The sequence below is a fragment of the Epinephelus moara genome, chromosome 16, assembly GCF_006386435.1.
Source record: "Epinephelus moara isolate mb chromosome 16, YSFRI_EMoa_1.0, whole genome shotgun sequence".
Classification (NCBI taxonomy): domain Eukaryota; kingdom Metazoa; phylum Chordata; class Actinopteri; order Perciformes; family Serranidae; genus Epinephelus; species Epinephelus moara.
The window spans coordinates 702,268-724,633 of NC_065521.1; the positions used below are offsets into that span (position 1 = coordinate 702,268).

A 22,366-nucleotide genomic window follows, 5' to 3' on the forward strand; every position below is an offset into this window, starting at 1 on the left:
GCACACACACACACACACACACACACACACACACACACACACACACACACACACACACACACACACACACACACACAACCTCACTATTATTTATCAGTGATCCCAGACTTAAGTGACTTTTGGCTGAGGGGTTTTTCAGAGTGACATTTGTTATACGCCACATGAATTTCTTTCACGTGTGACCGTTTAAATTCCAAGAAGCTCAACTGATTGAATATTTCCAGAAGCAACATCCGCTTCATAATCAGTTATTAAACCATGTTCAAGTCATTTTCTTGTTTCTTTTCTTCCAGGAACATTTTTATTTCAAGATTCTCTGGACATGGAGCGCATTAAGACGAGTGAAAAAATCCAAATGTAACTCCCTCTGAGGAGCCAAATGGAGCTCAGAGTATATTTTTTATTCTTCCATAGAGTTAAATTAAAACTAGCTTTCATTAATCATAACTCTTGGTTGGTTACGTCTTCTCATCTGGTCAAATTGTGGTAAATATTTCTCGACAAAATGCAAATATTGTGCTAAATGCGGCAAAATTGACACGTATGTCTTTTAACCTGGGAAATCTTGCTGTGACTGGTTCGCTACACGTGGCATTCCTGGGATCACGCATTAGGGGGCCTGTTCTGAAGTGGTTTGGATCCTACCTCTCAGATAGAAGCTTTTCTGTCCAGCTGGGCCAGTATTCTTTGGCCACTCCCCCCCTGAGCTGTGGGGTGCCTCAGGGTTCCATTTTGGGCCCTCCCCTTTTCTTAATATACATCCTACCTTTAGGATCTATTTTTAGAAAGCACAAAGTCTCGTTTCATTGTTTTGCAGATGATGTACAAATCTATCTGCCGCTAAAAACAAATGATAGAGCCTCTGTCCAGGTTCTATTAGACTGCCTCAATGACATCTGGTCCTGGATGGAAGTAAACTTTCTCTCCTTGAACAAAAATAAAACTGAGATGATTTTATTTGGCCAACAAAACCTCTTGGATGGCTATGACAGTGCCATTGGGACCCTTAAGTCTCTCTGTCATCCTTTTACAAGGAACCTTGGTTTTATTTTAGACAGTGATTTTAGATTTGACAAACAAATAAGCTCTATAGTCAAAACACTGTACAGCACTTTGGTCAACTGAGGTTGTTTTTTAAATGTGCTTTATAGATAAACTTTGACTTCACTTGACCAAATGTCTCCCCTTCTGTTCCTGAGATATGACGTTAAAACATGATGATGTCACAGTCAAGCTGACCTTTGACCTTCATTATTTTATCCTGTTAGACATTTGTGTCAAGTTTTGTCACAATAAGAGTATGAATTCTTAAGTTATGGCCAAAAGCAATGTCTTGTGAGGTCACACTGACCTTTGACCACCGAATTCTAAGCAGTTCATTCTTAAGTCTAAGCGGACATTTGTGCCAAAGTTAAGGAAACTCTCTAAAGGCCTTCTTGAGATATTGCATTCACAAGAATAAGACAGGTGCAGTGACCTTCACCTTAGACCACCACATCTAATCAGTTCATCCATGACTTAAAGAAGATGTTTGTGCTAAATTTGAAGAAATTCCCACTAGACGTTATTGAGACATCATGTTCACCAGATCTAGAGATACAAGGTCACAGTGACCTTTTCTTTTGACTGCCAGAGTCTAGTCGAAATTGACATTTGTGTCAAATTTGAAAAAAAAAAAAAAAAAATGAGAAGGATGCAAGTTATAGTGACCTTGGTCTTTGTGAAGTTGACCCCTGACCTTTTGGATAAAATATCATCACTTCATTATTTCATTTCATCAGACATTTGTGTGAAAATTTGTCATAATTAGGGTATCAAGTCTTGAGCTATAGCAAAAAAAAAAAAGGTTTCGTGAGGTCACAGTGACCTTTGACCACAAAATTCTTATCAGCTAATTCTTACGTTAATTCCAAGGACACGTTTGGGCCAAATTTGAAGAAATTCACTCAAGCTGTTCTTGAGATGTTACATTCACGAGAATGAGATGGATGCAAAGTCACAGCAACCTTGACCTTTGACCATCAAAATCCATCAATTCATCGTCAAGTCCAAGTGGACATTTGTGTCAAAATTTTAAAAAAATTCCCTTGAGACGTTCTTCAGATATTCTGGTCAAAATCTGGTCAGGTCATTATTGAGTCCAAGTGAACATTTGTGCCAAATTTGAATTAATTCTCCCAAGCTTGCGTTCACAAGAATGAGATGGATGTAAGGTCACAGCAACCTTGACCTTTGACCGACAACTACCAAAATCTACTCAGTTCATTGTTGAGACCAAGTGAATGTTTGTGCCAAATTTGAAGAAATTCTTGAGGTGTTTTTGAGATGAAAACATAGTGCCTCCACCCACTGCTATAACTGGTGCGGAGGCATAAAAACAAAAGTAGTTTTGTTGCCTAAACCTGCGTCACATTGAGACGCGAAATGGCGCCCTGTGCATTGTTATGAGACACCAGGTACCAAAACCTGCTGGTTAAAGTGAAAGTAAAGTGTGTGTGTGTGTGTGTGTGTGTGTGTGTGTGTGTGTGTGTGTGTGTGTGTGTAAATGAAGAAGCGTGCACACCTTTCAGCCTTTTCAGCGTGCACACCTTTCAGCCTTTTCACTTTTTATTGCATCGAATCCAAAGTGCTTTTGTCTGACGAGAAGAAAAGTGGTGTTGGTGGCTTCAGCCACAATAAAAGGTGAAAATGTAACTAACACTGAGCGGGTCTTTATACAGTACATGCTCAACACAGCACACCTGTGCACATATTTCATTTTATATATTTATATCAAGTGTCGTTCACTGTTTAACCCTCACATGGAGACACTTCCAGGCGTGTAGGAGTGGAAACACATACTGCTGTGTGAAAAACAAAAAGGCACGTAGAGGCACGAGAATAAACAGCATGACATCCAACAGCGACATCAGTGAGAGGAGGACAGTGACGGCTGTGTCAGAGCGCAGGGACCAGTGCTGTGGACAGACAATAACCAGTGTTTCATAGCTTCTTTGAGACGCATCAGGGTCAATGTTGCTTGAGACTGATCCCCAGTTAGCACCTCAACCTGCCGCAGAGCAACTTCATCAACATGACAGAATACTGCAGGGACTGAACACACTGGAGGTGTATCGACACTGTGGTCACAGCAATGTCCGACTGCTGACGTTAAAAAACACCATTAGTAGCTGAAAATGTTCAAGTTTCCCACCTCGTTTTCATTAAAGGAATAGTTCAGATCTTTTGAAGTAGGGTTGTATGAGTCACTTATCCATAGTCAGCATGTTACCTACAGTAGATGACAGTCGGCACGCCCCCAGTTTGGAGAAACAAACAGGAGTACCACCAGGTAAGTTAAGCAATGTACTGCTGTGGATGGGGGCAACAGCAAAATGTATTTTAGCCACCTGCTGCTGGTCAACGTATGCTCATACAACAGTTTTCTAACAAATGAGTGCCCCCTTAGGTTTGGTTTAGAAGAATCATGGCTGAGCACTGTCATGTTATGTACTTTACATAAAGTTACGTAGATTAGATTTAGGAAAAGAACTATGTTTGGGCATAGTCACGTTTTGAGCTTAATGTAAAGTAACATATTTAACTCAAAGTCACGTAGGTTACATTTAGGAAAAGAATTATGATTGGTTGTGGTGCCATACGCACTTAACATATAGTTATGTACTTAACGTAAGGTTATGCTAGTTAGCTTTAAGTACGTCAAGTTAAGTAGGTTAGGTTTAAGAAACTAAAGTTACATAGGTTAGGTTAAGGAAAAGATTGGGTGTAGTCATGTTATGTGATAAACATAAAGTTACGTACTTAACGTAAGGTTATGCTAGTTAGCTTTAAGTACGTCAAGTTAAGTAGGTTAGGTTTAAGAAACTAAAGTTGCATAGGTTAGGTTAAGGAAAAGATTGGGTGTAGTCATGTTACGTGATAAACATATAGTTACATACTTAATGTAGCGTTATGTAGGTTAGGGTTAGTCAAGTAAAGTTAAGTAAGTTAGGTTTAGGAAAGATTGTTTGTAGTCATGTTACGTGATTAACAAAGTTACGTAGTTAATGTAGCGTTATGTAGGTTAGGTTACTTAAGTGAAGTAAAGTTACGTAGGTTAGGTTTAGGAAAAGAATTATGATTAGGTGTAGTCAAGTTACGTGTTTATAATAAAGTTACGTACTTAAGGTAAGATTATGTAGGTTAACTTTAGGCAAGTACAGTTATGTAGGTTAGGTATAGATAAGTACAGTTACGCAAGTTAAGTTTAGAAAATCCAAATAACATCGGTTAGGTTTAGGAAAAGATTACGGTTGGCCATTGTTACGCTACATACTTAACATAAAGTTACATACTTAATGTAAACGTACGTAGGTAAGGTTTAGGAAAGTAAAGATATGTAGGTTAGGTCTAGGAACAGAATTATGATTGGGTGTAGTCAGGTGATGCACTTAACATAAAGTCATGTTGGTTAGCTTTAGGCAAGCACAGTTACTTAGGTTAATTTTAGGAAAAGAATTATGGTTGGGTGTAGTCATGTTACATACTTAACGTAAAGTTACTTAGGTTAGGTTTAGGCAAGTAAAGTTACGTAAGTGAGGTGGACGCAAGTAAAGTTACTTAGGTTAAGTTTTATGTTACGTTTAAGAATAATGGTTGGGTATAGTTACATTACATAAAGTTAAGGAGGTTAGGTTCAGTCAAGTAAAGTTACAAAGATTAGGTTTAAGAAATTAGAGTTCTGTAGGTTAGGGTTAGGGGGGTAAAATTACGTAGGTTAGGTTTAGGAAAATAAATGTGGTTGGCTATTGTTAGGCTACATACCTAACATAGTTACGTACTTAACATAGCGTGACTATATACCTTAAAATAAGTTAAAACGGTTTCATACGGGTCACAAACATCGGTCTCCTGGGTTAAAGTCCGGTGTCTGTTTGACCCACCCACCCTAACCTGCCTTCATATGTGGACTGTCACTCTTAATACTACTTCCTTCTTTACTAGCCTTCAATATTACGTCACTTTTCATATGTAGGTAATATACTGACTATAAATAAATACCTCAAACAACCCCACGTTAAAAAATCATAACTGTTCTTTTAACGCCTCAGAAACATGAGGACAGGAGGAGAAATCTACTACAACAGTGTTTCACAGGCGTTGTCTGAATGTAACCCATAATACTTTCACTTGTAGAAAAAAAGAAAACACTACCTGAGGTTCAGCATCTCTATAATATACAAAATATTCTGTGTTAATAGTGTTAAATTTGTTCATTATAAAAAATAACATCCGAGAGGGGCCTGCTTCTTCCAAACTCTTCTCTGGAAAATGAAGTTCAGAAAACACCGCAGTGAGAGCAGTGTCGGAGAGGTTCGTTTCAGTGTGACGAACAGAAATCCAGCTGAGTAAGATTGACAGCGGACGTCTTCCTGAGGGTGTGAAACTTATCTCTGTTTGCTCCCGACCTCTTTGAACAAGTCTTCAGAATAAATCACAATGTTTTTAAGACTCTGCAGAGCTCTGCGAGACGAGAGACGGATAATGAGACAGATTCAGAGTGAGACACGGCGCCCTTCACATCTTCAGGATGAGCAAATATCCCCTTAATAAGCACCGCTGAGTGGAGACTAAAGGAACACGAACATATCCTGAATATGAAAATCACATGGTAACTGTAATATCTGAGGGAGATTAAAGAATGTGCAAAGATTGTCTCGACGGGCTAAGGCTAATACCTGGAGCATTACAGCATGTAAACACTAACAGAGTCAAGACGAAAGACGATGCTGAGTAAAATAATGAAAAGAAATCTCTGTCACTGCTGTTTCTTTTTCCTGAAAGAGAAATCCTGAATGTGACAGTTTGGGAGACGCAACATGTGGTGTGTTCATGTTTGTTTGTTCTTATTTAAAGCTGCACGAGGCAACGTCCTACTCTGTGGAGATAGATTTGTCTTAATAGTGTATAAACCCGTATGTTTTTATTGTTCTTTGTAGTGTTAGGAGACTCTTGACACCCTAAGTCCTGTGTGTGATTTATCCTGGCTTCATATGAGCAGAGGACATCTCTGCTAGCTGCTAGGCTAATTTATACAATGTAAAAGGCCATAGGCTTGTGCTAATAACGTTAGCATGTTTTATTTGTTTGCAAAACGTGTTTAGTGTAAGACAGTTGTTTTGTCAGTGAACTTTGTGAGCTGTAATGGAGCCGAATTTTGTGGTTTATTTTGAAGCCTCGAGGTTGGTATTTTGGCTGTCACCATCTTGATTTTTTGGAGCCAGAAATGACCATATTTGGGCGGGAGGGTGGAGCTGTGGATCTGACTCACTGCCATTAAATATGTGCAAATTCAAGCCTTAATAAAACGTTGAATTTATAGCTGTTTGAGGTCCAGGTGTGTCGCTCAGGACCTAAATAACATTGAGACAAATTTATCTCCACAGTTCTCTCTTTAAGGTTGACGGACTTCATTACCCATAAATCATGTCATGTGACTGTTACACTCATCAGCAAGTCCAGCCTCTATTGGACGGAGCGCCTGCTTGGCAACAATTTAGTTTGGAATTTGAGTTTTGATTCACCTGAAATTGGCTCTAGAAAATCTTTCCACCTGCAGCCTTTACATCGCCACGTTTGGTGGGCGGAGTTACCAAAAAATAGAAAAAAGTCGACGTCCAGAGGAACTTTTACAAACGTCTCTGTCATCTAAACACAACGCTGCGCCACAAGTGTTTCATAGTGTCTGCATTGTTGTTTCGCTGCCGATGTCCTGCGGGTGCACTTCCCATCTTAAGGTCAATGTGGTGCTCTTCTCGAGTCTCGAGTCAAACCGGCAGGTCACATTAGATCCCCGCTCTGAACATGGCAGCAGTTTTCACAGTATCTGTATTTTCGTGGCTCAGCCTTTGTTATCGACAGTGACGGGCAGCAGAGGGACCGCCGCCTCGCTCCTCTCAGCCTCGCCGCCATCTTTCATCGCATTTGTCCTGGCTTGACAGTCGGCCAGCTTCTTCTTCTTCTCCTCCTCCTTCTTCTTCTCCTCCGCTTCCGAATTTACCCTCGGGAGAGGCGGGAACTCCCGGCAGTACGGCGGCGGCAGGCATGGCACGAGGTGCACCTCGCCAATTTCATTCATGAGCTGCACGCAGGTGTAGAAATCCTGCGGCGAGCGGCTGGTGGCAACGGGAGCGGGGACGGTGTTCGGAAGGCCTGGATGTCCCATAACGCTGTACTCTGTCCCCGGCAGCGACACGATCTCTGGTCTTGGCCACGAGGAAGGCGGGTCCAGTGAAGGAGCAAAGGGTTCGGGAGGCGAGGAGCAGTAGGGCGACAGGCCCTGCAGGTACGATGACGGATGTTGGGTTGTGAGGTGGTGATGGGCCGCCACGGGCGTCAGGTCGCACGGAACCATCAAGGCATCCTTCTGCCGGTCCGTCTGGTCGGCTGGGACGCTGCAGTCCTTCGGCGTGGTGAGATAGACGTCATTGGTGCTGACGTGGTCCCAAACCTCCTCCGTGTAGCTCGGAGGCCTGTAGCTGTGGAAGTTACTGAAGTGACGGTTGATTTCATCCAAGTTCCCCTTCTGAGGACGGAGGTGACAGGAAGGAGAGAGGAAGAGGATGAAGACAACAGGAAAAGAAATGGAGGGAGAAAAATAAAGAAAAAGATATGTTAAAGGACAGAGCAAAAAAAGGCAAATAAATAAAAGACAAATGAAACAATGAACAGAAGGGAGGAAAAAGGAAACGTAGGAAGGAAGAGGAGGAAAAAGACGGTGAAAGCACAAATTAAAGGAGAAAAAGGGAAAGAAAAGAGGAATGAAACAGCCAAAAGGTAAGGACAACAAACAAGAAAAGAAAGTACAGGGGTTGATAGGTATGGAGAGAAAGGAGAAAAATGAGGAGGAGGAGGAGATGAAGAAAGTGAAGAAAATTACTAAGGAAAACAGGAGGAGAGATATAATATATAAAAAGAAGAAAAGATATTAAATTAAAAAATGAAAAGTGAGTAGCAGTGTTACCTTTAGCAGCAGCGGGTCAATGCCGATGATCCGCGGCTTTGGAATGGGCGGCAGGAAGTAGTCTTTTATTCTGAAGGTTAAAACATAAAGAGAGGAAGTTTGAAAAGGGAAAAAAAGGTCACCTGTGACTGTTCAACCCAGTTGCCAGAATAAATGTTAGCACTGTACGATATGTTGAGACTTTCTTTACGTTTCAACAACCCTGTGGTTACGCTAAGGCACAAAACCCACTTGGTTATGGTTAGGAAAAGATGATTTGTCACAAACGCTGCTGAAAACATGGCCAAAGGTTTGGTTTGGTGGCAAAAATGCCACTGGATCTGCAGTGTGAGGTCCCTAAAAAACACTAGCATTATGTGGCACAAATGGCGCTGAAAATGCATTGATGGGTCACTTAACAACACCCACCTTTAATGGCACAAACACTACTTGAAATGCAGCAACGGGTCGCTAAAAGAGTTTGTTGATACAAACGCTGCTGAAAATGTGGCAACAGGTGACTAACATAACCGGCATTTGGTAGCACAAACACCACTGGAAATGCAGCATAAAAAACACCAGCATTATGTCGTACAAATGTTGCTAGAAATGTGGCGACAGGTTGCTAAAAAAAACCTGTGTTTAGTGGCACAAACACTGCCTCAAACATGGCCACAGGTCACTGAAAAATACCAAAAAAACATCATCTGGTTACTAAAAAACACCCACGTATGGTGGCACAAACGCCGCTGGAAATGTGCCGACAGGTTGCTAAACACACTTGTGTTTAGTGGAAATACAGCAACGGATTGCTTAAGAACACCAACATTACGTGGCACAAACGCCACTTGGTTATGGTTAGGAAAAGATCATGATTTGGCACAAACACTGCTGAAAACATGGCCAAAGGTCACAAAATTTTTTTTTGGCACAAACGCCACTGGATATGCAGTTTCAGGTCACTAAAAAAACACTAGCATTATGTGGCACAAATGGCGCTGAAAATGCAGCAACGGGTCACTTAACAACACCCACCTTTAATGGCACAAACACTACTTGAAATGCAGCAACGGGTCGCTAAAAGAGTTTGTTGATACAAATGCTGCTGAAAACATGGCCATGGGTCACAAAAAAAAACGTGTTTGGTGGCACAAACGTAGCTGAAAATGTGGCAACAGGTGACTAACACAAGCAACATTTGGTGGCACAAACACCACTGGAAATGCAGCATTGAGACCAGCACTATGTGGTACAACCGTTGCTGGAAATGTGGCAACAAGTTGCTAAAACAATCAAACATGGCCACAGGTCACTGAAAAAACAACATGTTGATGGCACAAACAGCTGTAAATGCAGCATCTGGTGGCACAAACACCACTGGAAATGTGCCGACAGGTTGCTAAAAACACTTGTGTTTTGTGGCACAAACACTGCTGGAAATACAGCAACGGATTGCTTAAGAACACCAACATTACGTGGCACAAACGCCACTGGAAATGCAGTGAGGAGTCACTACAAAACACCCACATTTAGTGTCACAAGCTCTACATGAAACGCAGCAACAGGTTGCTGAAAGAGTTTGTTGATGCAAACACTGCTAGAGCATGGCCACGGCTCATTAACAACACTTGTTTAGTGGCACAAATGCTGCTGGAGAATGCAGCGAAGGGTCGCTAAAGAACACCCAAATTTAGTGGCACAAACGCAGCTGTGCCTAATTATGCTAATTTGAATCTGATGAATGTTTTATTTCCCTCACTTGTATCGATCCTTTAACACATTTCCTTTAATGTGAATCGGTGTAAAGTGCAGTTTCAGCTGCAGAGCGAGGCGTCATTATTTCTGCAGCTGTAATGTTGATAATGTTGCATTAAATATGAAATGCAGTAAAACTCACCTCCTGCTCTGTGGAATGACTCCGAAGGCGATGACCAGCAGAGCCACGACACCGACTCCTGTCACCAGGATCAGCACCAGGAGTTTACCTGCACAGGTTCAACCAGAGACACTTCATTAGAGTCACAACTCAGCTTCTCTGTCCCTCCCCCCACCATTCCTCCCCTTCAGCTTCAGGGCTGCACATTTAATTGGAAAAGAAAATGCTGACAGCAGGGTTCCCTCGGACTGCAGGATAATCCCTGACTCCAGATCAGCCCACATGTGAGTCAAGCACAGCCTGAAGCTCCGACGCTGTGCTGTAAAATGGTTTGTTTTATTACAACTGTCCTAAAAAAGTTAATGACAGACGCAGCTGCAGAGATGAAACAAAACACAACAAAACAATAAATGAAAATAAAAATAAATTCAGTATCTGATCAAATGTCTCCCCTTCTGTTCCTGAGATATGAGACAGGTGCAGTGACCATAACCTTAAATCACTGTGACTTAAAGTAAACGTTTGTGCCAAACTTGAAGAAATTCCCTCAAGGTGTTCTTAAGATAAATCATGTTCACAAGATTTAGACAGACACAAGGTCACTGTGACCTTGACCTTCGACAACCAAAATCTAATCAGGTCAGTGTTGAGTCCATGTGGACATTTGTGTCAAATTGGAAAGACATTCCCTTTAGGTGTTCTTAAGACATATGACGCTCACAAGATGTAGACAGACACAAGGTCACAGTGACGTTGGCCTCTAGTAATCAAAATCTAATCAGATCATTGTTGAGTCCAAGTAGACATTTGTGTCAAATTTGAAAAACATTACCATTAGGTGTTCTTGAGATATTGTGTTCATGAGAATGAGACAGATGCAAAGTCACAGTGCCCTTGACCTTTGACCTTAGACCACCAAATTCTTATCAGTTCATTATCAAGTCCAAGCGGACATTTGTGCCAAAGTTGAGGAAACTCCCTGAAGGCCTTCTTGAGATATTACGTTCACAAGAATGAGACAGGTGCTGTGACCTTTACCTTAGACCACCAAATTCTAATCAGTTCATCCTTGACTCAAAGTGAATGTTTGTGCCAAAAGAAATTCAGTTCATTGTTGAGTCCAAGTGGACGTTTGTGCCAAATTTGAAAAACATCCTATCCAAATTTCCTATGATATCAATTCATGAGAATGAGCCAGATAAGGTCACAGTGACCTTGACCTTTGAGCTACGACCACCAAAATCTCATCAGTTCATCCATATCTTAAAGTGGACGTTTGTGCCAAATTTTGAAACACGTTCCCTCAAGGTGCTCTTGAGATATAGGTCAATACAATAAAAGCCAAAGCCAGCTGTTATATTTCAAACCATCAGAAACATCAAATTAAAAAAAACTTTGGCTTCCTATAGTGTAATAAACCTGCGTTTATCACCGTTGCCATGGAAACCCTCCCAGCCCTTGGTACCTGCGGGCGGCCTGGCGGGGATGCTCATCAGCAGCGTGGGGCTCCATTTGCTCCACAGGCCATAGTTGTGCGAGCGGCAGCGAACTCGGACCACAAAGTCGCCGACGGGGAGGCCGAGCAGCTCGACGTGAGGCTCCCGCAGAGGGTGTTTCACCTGCGTCATATCACATGTTTATTATATACAGAACATCAAACTGTTCTCATCAGTCGAACCAGAAGTGGATCGTGTTGCTCTGTATGTGTACGTGAACATTTTTTTCTTTGTACCTTCCAGTTGTCGGGCTCAGTGACACGTCTGTACTGCAGCTCGTACACCAGCGTGATCCAGCCATACTGCAGGTCGGAGGGCACCGGGTACGTCCAGGACAGCAGCGCATTGTGACCCATCTCATCCCCACCAGCATCCGTCAGCACGTAGGTCAGATTCACCGGAGCTTCGGTCTGAACTGTGGACAACAGGAACACACACAGAAACATGTTGTGACGTGTTAAGAAAGGAGAAAGAAACATGTTTTTAGATTTTAAAAGACAGTTTTTAAATGCTTCTTCTGGTCGTCACGATTCTGCAAACCACAGATATGTTACATCTGCATGTTATTACGTACCAGACGCATTAAAATGTGACACAACGTTGTGGTTAACGTGCGGTTAGGTTAAGGCAACAAAAACCACAGATGTCTTGATAAAAAAACACCAATGTTTGAGGGCTAGAAGGCCGCTGGAAAAACAGCCATGTGTTGCTGAAAAACAGCCACGTTTAGGGGCTGAAAAGCTGCAGGAAAAACAGTGACAGTCGCTAAAAAAACAGCCACGTTTTGAGGTAAAAAAAAAAGTCGCTGGAAGACTAATGATGGATCACTAAAAAAGCTGCTGGAAAAACAGCCATGTTTGGGTGCTGAAAAGCAACTGAAGAAACAGTAACAAGTCACAAAAAGCCACATTTTGGGGCTAAAAATCTGCTGGACAAATAGTGATGATCGATAAAATGAACCTAAGTTTATGGCCTAAAAAGCTCCTGGAAAGGCAGCCATGTTTGATTTCTAAAAAGCCACTGGACAAGTCACTAAATCACTGGCACTTTGGGGGCTGAAAAGCTGCAGGAAAAATGATGATGGGTTCCTCAAAACCACACATTTGAGGGCTACAATTCCGCTGGAAAAACTGCCATGGCTGCTAAAAAACACTCATGTTTGGTGCCTAAAAAGCTGCAGGATAAACAGTGATTGGTCGCTAAGACACATCCTCACTTGGGGGCTGAAGAAACACTTGAAAAGCAGCTACAACCGATCATTCAATCACCACCAGTTTAGTAGTTTGTTGGTCTCACAGTGGGCTGCAGCTTGGTAGCAGTTGCCTCGGTGACACACCTTCCACCATCCCCTCCACCTCCTGATGACAAAGTCAGCTCACACACTACACCATTTTCTTCACTGGCCCACGATGCACTGTGACTAATCCCCTGGTCATATATATGTATATGTATAATTAAAAATAGATGTAGTGAAGCAAGGCCTTCATGTATGGAGCATGTTGCTGTAAATCTTTCAGAGCTGGATGTTATAATGAGATGATATCCTCTATTATTCATGCAGCAAGGACACATCAGTTATTTCACGTTTATGACCTCATTGAGTTCATTTATAATTCATATTGTGCACATTTTTATTAATAGATAACCATTTTTTAAAAGACTTTAGAACAACTGATACATGCTCACGCTAAAGTGAATCCATCATGTTCTTGCTTAAAAAAAAAAAAAAACAGCCACGATTGAGACTAAAAAGCTGCTGGAAAAAAAAGTAATGGTTCCTTGATAAACCATCAATGTTTGGGGCTAAAAAGCCACTGTAAATCACCTACATTTGAGGCTGAAAAGCTGCTGGAAAAACAGTGACGATCACTAAATCATGGCCACTTATTGAGGCTAATTTTCCAACATGTTATAAACTGTAGTGTTAATTAGTGACATGATTATTTGCGGTTATTTTCCATCAACATGTGAGGAATGACCTTTCAGTAACACAGCAGTTACAGCGACAGAGTCGAGGCTGTGTGCTGTGTTTCTGCAGACCTGGGCTGAATTCCCTGCAGGGCCGTGATAAGAGAGCCGTCCCTGACCTCCTCCGAAACAAAAGATCACACGGATGCACACACACATGTAAGCTCTGATGAATCACACACATCCCATGTGCTTCTTCTTCTTCTTCACACATATATGACACACAGCAGACCTCCATCTCTGCTGCACCTCACACCAGCTGAGGTGACAGGGCCTGGGTCTGCAGCGAAGACGAGTCTGGGTAATAACCCGCTCGATAAATGAGATGAGGTGCTGGTAGAGGATTCATGCTGTTCTCACACAGAGGGAAGAGCTGCGTTTAAGTGTTTTTCATTTCAGGCTTTCGTTAAATGAGTTTTTAGAAACCATCACTCACTGAAGGAACGACCCTGTAAGTATTGAATTTCAGTATGAAAGAGTGGGAAAAACGCTGCTAAAAATAAACATATCTCTGCTGTGTGTGATGTAACGTTTATACAGTTTTATTACTGTTATATAAATGTGTTTATATAAATCAGCAGCAGCTGTCTAAGTGCTTTAACGAGAGAAGAACATAAACTATAAAGCTGCAATTTTACTGTTGTTTCACTGACTTTAAACACTGTTGTATCCTCTGAAGCAGCGCATATGAATATCAAAAAAAATATGAAAAATAGGATTTAACCCGTTGCAATACAAACGATCCACCAGTGCCTGTACTGGTGATTTTGATGAGTGTGATGTCATTTCTCGGAGTATCTTTAAATGCTTCATATCCCTAAAGTCTGTACAACCAGAGCTAAAAGATTATGTAAGTCAATGAAACATATTAATTGATAAAAATGTAAAAATAAAATCTGCTTTAAAAACAGCCAAGTTTGGGGGCTGAAAAGCTGCAGAAAAAACAGCAACAGTTCCTTAATAAACCACCAATGTTTGGGGGCTGAGAAGCAGCTGCAAATCACCTACGTTTGGTGCCTCAAAAGCTGCAGGAAAAACAGCCATGTGTCCCTAAAAAACAGCCACTTTTGGGGGCTAAACAGCCGCTGGAAAAACAGCCACAGTCGCAAAAAACCACTCATGTTTTGAGGCTAAAAAAATGTATGAAAAACAGTGACGGATCACTAAAAAACAGCCACATACTGGGGCTGAAAATCTGCTTGAAAAACAGCCATGGCTTGCTAAAAAACAGCCATGTTTGGGTGCTGAAAAGCTGCACAAAAAACAACAACAATTCCTCAACAAACCACCAATGTTTGGGGGCTAAAAAGCAGCTGCAAATCACCTATGTTTGGTGCCTCAAAAGCTGAAAAACAGCCATGTTTGGGGGCTAAAGAGACGCTGGAAAACCAGTCACATTTGGAGGCTAAAAAAATGCTGGAAAAACAGTGACAGATCACTAAAAAACAGCCACATACTGGGGCTGAAAATCTGCTTGAAAAACAGCCATGTGTCCCTAGAAAAACAGCCAAGTTTGGGGGCTGAAAAGCTGCTGGCAAAACAGCGACAGTTCCTTAATAAACCACCAATGTTTGGGGGCTAAAAAGCAGCTGCAAATCACCTACGTTAGGCGTCTCAAAAGCTGCAGGAAAAACAGCCATGTATCCCGAAGTAACAGCTACGTTTGGGGGCTGAAAAGCAGCTGGAAGAACAGGCATGGCTTGCTAAAAACACCCACATTTAGGGGCTGAAAAGCTGCAGAAAAAATAGCAACAGTTCCTCAATAAACCACCAATGTTTGGGGGCTAAAAAGCAGCTGCAAATCACCTACGTTTGGTGCCTCAAAAGCTGCAGGAAAAACAGTCATTTGTCCCTAAAAACCACCCATGTTCAGGGGCTGAAAAGCTGCAGGAAAAACATTTGAGAGCTACAAATCTGCTGGAGAAACTGCAATGAATGCTAAAAGTACATCCACGTTTGGTATCTAAAAAGCTGCTGGGAAAACAAAATGCTTTTGCATGGTTTTGCACTAAACATAAGGTAAGGTAACAGAAGGTAATGACATGAATATGAAAAGACAGGCTTAGCTGTTGCAGCAAAAGAATGAATGAATCTTATTTTAGATCAATATATATAATTGGGGTTATGCAAATACTTTCGGCTACTTTCTGCTGCAGACAGAATAAATTCTACTTCTACAGTCCATCTGCTCTTTTCACACAGAGTCTCCTCTAAAAGACGAGCAGGGTTTAAGTTCTTCTCATTTCATGCATTCGTCCTTGAGATGGGCTTTTAAAAACTGTCACTCACTGAAGGAATGACCCTGTACATGCTGAATTCAAGGATGATAAAGTGTCAAAAACTCTGCTTAAAATAAAAAAGGATTTGTTCATCAGAGGCCAAAATGTACAGACATGATGGCAGCTGGGAGGAATTCGTTTAAATGAGGGGGTGTAAGAGTGAAATAGCAACTAACACATTAATCTTACTTCAAGTTCAGCTGGTAATAAACCTAAAATGACTTAGTGCTTAGTGTGATGTCATCTCTCTGAGTATCTTTAAATGCTTCATACCCCTAAAATCTGTACAACCTGAGCTAAAAGGTTATGTAAGTCGATGAACCGTATTAATTAATAAAAACATTCAAATAAAATCTGCTGGAAAAGCAGCCATGTGGGGGCTGAAAAGCTGCAGGAGAGACAGCAACAGTTCCTTAATTAACCACAAATGTTTGGGGGGCTAACAATCCGCTGGAAAAACAGTGACAGATCTCTAAAAACCAGCCAAGTTTTGAGGCTAAAAAGCTGCAGGAAAAACAGCCATGGTCATTAAAAAACAGCCACATACTGGGGCTAGAAACTCACAGGAAAAACATCGACAGTCGCTAAGAAACAGCCATCTTTGGGGGCTCAAAACCCGCTGGAAAAACAGCCATGTGTTGCTAAAAAACACTCACATCTAAGGGCCAAAATGCTGCAGGAAAAACAGTGATGGATCACTAAAAAAACAGCCACGGATTGGGCCTGAGAAGGTGCAGGGAAAACAGCAACAGTTCCTCAATAAACCACCAATGTTTGGGGGCTAAAAAGCAGCTGGAAAAACAGCCATGGTTGCAAAAAGCGCCCATGTTTAGAGGCTAAACTGCCGCTGGAAAAAACAGTGATCTTGTCTTTTTATCTATCTGCGCCTGTACACTACTGACTCATATAAAACTACAGCCCAGCTTGTGGAGCGCTCCCCGGCACATCCCCACCGGTGCTTACCTATCTCGGCCACATCCAGGCAGTGTTCCTCTGAGGTGTAATTCCTGCGGGCGGTGACGGCGGTCACGTTCAAACAGTACATCTTCCATATGGATGTGTGGCTGCTGTCGAAGTGGCAGCTGTTGGGGCCGGAGGTCACGTAGTCCGGACACTCGTGTTTGGGCCCCTTACTGTGAACGTCAGAGGAAAGTTTTTAATTTACAGATTTTTAATTTCAGATCCAAATATTAAAATTTAAAAATTAAAAAAAAGAAAAAAAAAAAGATTGGTTGAATTCAGATCTAATAATTCAAGTTGAAAAAATTTCAAATGGAACATAAGTCAAATTTGAGCAAATCAATTTTTTTTCTTCAAATTTTTATATATATATTTTGAAATTCAGTTTTTTAAGCTGCAAATCAATAAATTTTATATAATTCAGCTACATGGATTTCAAAGTAAAATATTTCAGTGTTATAAATTAGAGGTGTTAAATTTTCAATATTCATGTCCGTATAAGCTGCCAAAGACTGCCTTTATCATCCTAGGTAGTTCGGTCGTTGAATTTTTAGATCTAAATTTGATTAATTGAATTTGAATCAAATCTATTTTTTATTTTATTTTATTTTAAAATTTTTGTTTTTTATTATGAAACTTGAATTTTTGGATCTGAATTTGTGAACATTGGAAAAAAAATATATAAATTCTATTTTTAGATCCAAATTTGACCATTTGAATTTTATTTATTTATTTATTTATTATTTTCTTTTTTTTTCTTTTTTTAATTTTTAATATGTTTTCTTTTATTATGAAACTGGAATTTTTGAATCTGAATTTGTTAACACTGAAAAAATATATTTAAATTCAGCTTTTAAAATTGCAAATCAAGCAATTTCATATTTTTATTTCAAAGAAGTGAATTCAGAACAAATAATTTTAGTTCCATGGTTTTCAGAGTAAAATAATTCAATTGTATGAATTCAGTGGCTGTTAAATTAAAAATATTTATGTCTCTCATTTGCTTCCATAGATTTCCTATCCTGTCCTGGGTAACCTGGATGTTGTATTTGAATTTTTTCACCATGAATTTTTAGATCTTTATGATCTAAACACTGTAGCAAACACTTATAAATCTGATCAAGTGAACAGTCACTTTTCAAAATGTTGAGTTGTTTTTTCTTCCCACATAATCCCAGATTTACATCCGCAGCTGCGGGAGAACGAGACGACAATCGATGCCTAGTCGGGTCAATCCAATTTGTCCTGATTACTGCGAGTGGTTTCTCTGCCATGTGCGCCATGTGGGCAGGCTTGCATCGGGCAGAAGCCACGTGAGGCGGCGATCAGGAGGTCAGGGCTGCTCCGGAATATCGACGTGTTAAAAGCTTCACGGTGACGGGAGCACGACGAATCAAACTGGATTTAAGTGACCCAGAAAGTTTAGTCTGCTTTTGATTCATGAGGCTTTTCTTTTTTCCTTGTTTGAGCTCCTTAGGGTGAATGGAGGGACTTCTTAAAGCTGCAGAAAACAATTTTATTTCGCTCGAATAATTTTGTGTCAGCAGTTTGTGTTCTCACTTACTGAAACTTAAGGACCTTTAAGGAGACTTTATAATAAGAGAACACTTCAGCACGTGTGTAGCTGCAAAAATAAATCAATGAATCGATCAAAAGAAAATTTAATGACATCTATTTTGAGACATTTTTCAAACAAAAACATTTTGATGGTCCAGGTTCTCAAATGTGAAGATCTGTGACCTTTCTTAGTCTTTAATCCTCGTAAACACGCTTTCTTCAGGTGAATAGTATTCACCTTGACATTGCTGAGTCCAACTGGAACATTTGTGCCAAATTAGAAGACATTTTCTGAAGGTGTTCTTGTGATGTCGCATTCACAAGAATAAGAGAAACAAGGTCACAGTGACCTTGACCTTTAATCTTTGACCACCAAAATTGGATTTATTGTTAAGTCCAAGTGGACATTTGTGCGAAATTTGAAAAAAAATTCTCAAAGCGTTCTTGAGATATTGCACTCATCAGCATGAGGTGGATCTAACGTCACAGTGACCTTTGACCACCAAAGTTGAATCAGTTTGTCATTGAGCTCCAGTGGACGTTTGTGCCACATTTAAAAGGAAATTTTCTCACAGCGTTTCTGAGATATCGCATTCACTAAAAATGAGAGAGACAATGACATAGTGACCTTGACCTTTCACCTATGATCATCAAAATCTAATCAGTTTATCATTGTGTCCAAGTGGACGTTTGTGCCAAATTTGAAGAAATTCCTTAAAGGCATTCTTAAGAAATCGTGCTCATGAGAATGAGATCGATGCAAGGTCACAGTGACCTTTGAGCACCAAAATCTAATCACTTTAACATTGAGTCCAAGTGGATGTTTGTGCCAAATTTGAAAAGAAATTTTCAAGGTAGTATTAAGGTATTGCATTTAGAAGAATGCGATGGATACAAAGTCACAGTGACCTTTGACACCACCTGAAGCAACTACAGCATAAAGTATACACCTGAAATAAATAATCAACAAAGCAAATACTCAGGTAACGTACAGGTACCTCAGAGCTACACTTAGTGCTGTACCTGACTGTGTGTGTGTGTGTGTGTGTACGTACTCTTTGGAGTAGGTGAGGACGTATCTGACCGGCTCTCTATCCGTCAGGTTGTCGAGTGGATGCCACCAGCAGCTGAAGTCCTCCATGTTGGGCGAGCGGCAGAAATAGATGTGAGGCCTCTTCATCACGGCAACCTCCTCTACAGAAAATAATAAAGAAATCACAAAGTTGAGTCAGAATGAGCCCGTTGTCACGGACACCTGTTTGTTATTTCAATCCCTTTTTTATTCATCGTTAACATTTCCTGAGCTGCCGACACACACACACACAATACTTTAAATCACAAAGACCTTTTTTTATTTCTCAGCTTTAAAAAGTTTAAGCTTTAAAAAATAAAAATTAAACAACAGAAACAGTTTGTGCTTCTAGACTTAAAACCGAAACCAACATGGCGGCTTGTTTGGAAACTTCCTCATATCTTCCTGAGACCCTGTGTCCTCATATGTTAACGTCACATTTTCACCGGCCTTGCAGGTGAAAGTCGGTGGTTGTTGGATCCATCCACCACCCGTCCGACCCACCCTACTCAGACTTCCGCCACCTTCCGTCTGCCCCCTGACGCTACCAGGTACCGTTAAACAGTAATGGTGACCAGCCGTGTATCATACCGACATTTAATGACATTTTTTTTTTGTCAGTGTCTGATCCCAAAGTCACTGACCAAGCGCCGGATGTCAACGACTTCGGAGTCAGACCAGGTTGCCTCATTGCCTCTGCTTACAGTGACATTTATAAATAATATCTCTTGTAGGTGCTGATGGTTTTATCGTCCAATCACAGTCTGCACACACATGCACGCTGTCGTCATGTCTTCACATCTAAACAACTGTTGGTCAACCTGGGTTAACTGCATGCTGGTGAACGCAGCTGCAGTGTTTGAGGGAAAATCGAAAAACGATTGATGTGACGTTGGTGACAAAGTAGATAATGGAGAGGTAACGAAACACACACACACACACACACACACACACTTATTCTCATGACAGTGATTCAGAGCAGCAGTGGGAAATTGATCAGCGTCTGAAAACAGCAGGAAGTCACAACAGTTGCAGATTAACATCAACTGGAAGTGAGACTTCGATCTCTCAGCATTTCAGGACTCAACTTTTCAAAGGACGATCATATTCAAGCACGATTAAAGGGACAGTTCACCCTAAAATCAAACATACATAGTCTTCCTCTTACCTGTAGAGCTGTTTATCAGTCTAGATAGTTTTGGTGTGAGTTGCTGAGCGTTGGAGCTATCGGCAGTGAAGATGTCTGCCTTCTCTCAAATATAACGGAACTAGACGATAGTGACCGATATTGGACGATCAAAGGTCGATTTAGTAATAATAGTTTGGAACATGCAAAAGGTGATATCTTATCACTCGTTAATTTAGGTAAGAAATTCCTGTGGTGATCCATCTTTCAAGCCAGTAAATTGGTCAACCTCTGCTGTCAACCATCTCATGTAGTCATGAGGTTTGTTCAGTCATGGATCTGTAGACGTTAAAACTACATTTGTGTTTGGACACTTCACTGTTTGGACTTCTCATCAATGTCGTCCATGACAACTGGGCAAACTCTCTGATGAAGGCTGTGGTACAGGTGAGCGGTCCAGAGGAAATATCGAGTGGACCTTGAGCTGAGATTGTTCTGTCAAACACCACGCAAAGACTTTGTGTGTCATGTAAAAGAAAATGTCCTTGAGAGTCCACTAAAGCAGCGAGCCATCATGTGCCCCCGATAGATGAGAGCAGCGGGAGGCGAGCGGTAATCCATGAGAGAATGCATGGATCTGCAGTCTGAGGGCAGCAGGAAAACAAAAGCCTGTTGTGTTTGCTATAAGGAGCTCAGAGAGCTGCCCCGCGGGGTCTTTCTAATCAACAACCTCCACTTCTCAGAAAGAAAGAAAGGACGCACGCTGGGCACCGATAGAACTGGACTAATTCACACCTGCTGCAAATCTGACGGCCCCAGGTTTTACTGTAGAGGCCGAGCAGCATCTGTAACATCAAGTTTATTTGTAACGATGTCAGGGTTTATTGCATTGAGGCGCCAGGTGGACAGAAAGCTACATACCAAACATTTAAGATGAATATTTGTCACTGCAGGAGATCAAAGCCCCTCACAGCTGCTGGTGCATCTTTAACCCTTCAGGTAGTTTTCAGCACCACCAACGTTTTTATAAAAGTAAATCAACATTCAACTTTATTTATTTCAGACATTCAGTTCCATTTCATAGGAGTCAGCTTTAAACCATCAAAGGGAACATTAGGTCATCTTTATTTCTTTGTTCACCATTGTGGATACTTTTAAAACGGTGAACAAGGTGTTGAAAATGACATTTCCTGATGGAACATCAATGAAGAGATGCACGAAAACCTCAAGACATAAGATGACTATGAAGAGACGCAAAACAACCACAAATTGACAAAATGACCTCAAAGAGACCCAAATTGACGAAATGCAAAAGGACTGCAAGAAACAAAAGATAACGAGATACAAAATGACCCTAAACTGAAGCAAAATGACCACAAAGAGACATAAAACAACCACAAACTGAGAGACACAAAGTGACCATAAAGAGATGCAATGGACTACTAACTGACCCACAATGACCCAAAGGCGATGCAAAATGACCACGAAGGGACATGATGGATTACAGACTGATCCAAAATGACCACAAATTGACAAAAAACAACCACAAACTGATGCAAAATGACCACAGAGACTCAAAACGACCACAAACAGACACAAAATGACCATTAACTGATGCAAAATGACCACAAAGAGACACAACACAACCACAAAGGGACGCAACACAACCACAAAGGGACGCAAAATGACCAGAGACTCAAAATGACCACAAAGAGATGCAAAATTACCACAGACACTCAAAATAACCACAAAGAGACGCAAAATGACCCTAAAGAGACACAAAATGACCACAAAGAGACACAAAATGACCAAAAACTGATGCAAAATGACCACAGAGACTCAAAACGACCACAAAGAGACTCAAAATGACCACAGAGACACAAAATGACCACAAAGAGACACAAAATAACCCTAGAGACGTAAAATGACCACAGAGACTCAAAACAACCACAAAGAGACACAAAATGACCACAAAGAGACATAAAATAACCCTACAGAGACGTAAAATGACCACAGAGACTCAAAACAACCACAAAGAGACACAAAATGAC

The 22,366-nt window shown here is 41.0% G+C and overlaps 1 protein-coding gene across 1 annotated transcript in view; it reads right to left on the reverse strand.

The window, feature by feature from the left end:
• Window positions 1-2,600: 2,600 nt before the first annotated feature.
• Window positions 2,601-22,366, reverse strand: part of LOC126403476 (growth hormone receptor-like) — a 48,704-nt gene continuing 28,938 nt past the window's right edge. Inside the window, exons 3-9 of the mRNA XM_050066162.1 lie at window positions 19,173-19,311; window positions 16,564-16,733; window positions 11,590-11,768; window positions 11,323-11,476; window positions 9,879-9,966; window positions 8,003-8,072; window positions 2,601-7,564 (exon numbers count right to left, since the gene is read on the reverse strand). Coding sequence (XP_049922119.1) covers window positions 6,881-7,564; window positions 8,003-8,072; window positions 9,879-9,966; window positions 11,323-11,476; window positions 11,590-11,768; window positions 16,564-16,733; window positions 19,173-19,311 — 1,484 coding nt within the window. The 3' untranslated portion in view covers window positions 2,601-6,880. The remainder of the gene's footprint in view (window positions 7,565-8,002; window positions 8,073-9,878; window positions 9,967-11,322; window positions 11,477-11,589; window positions 11,769-16,563; window positions 16,734-19,172; window positions 19,312-22,366) is intronic.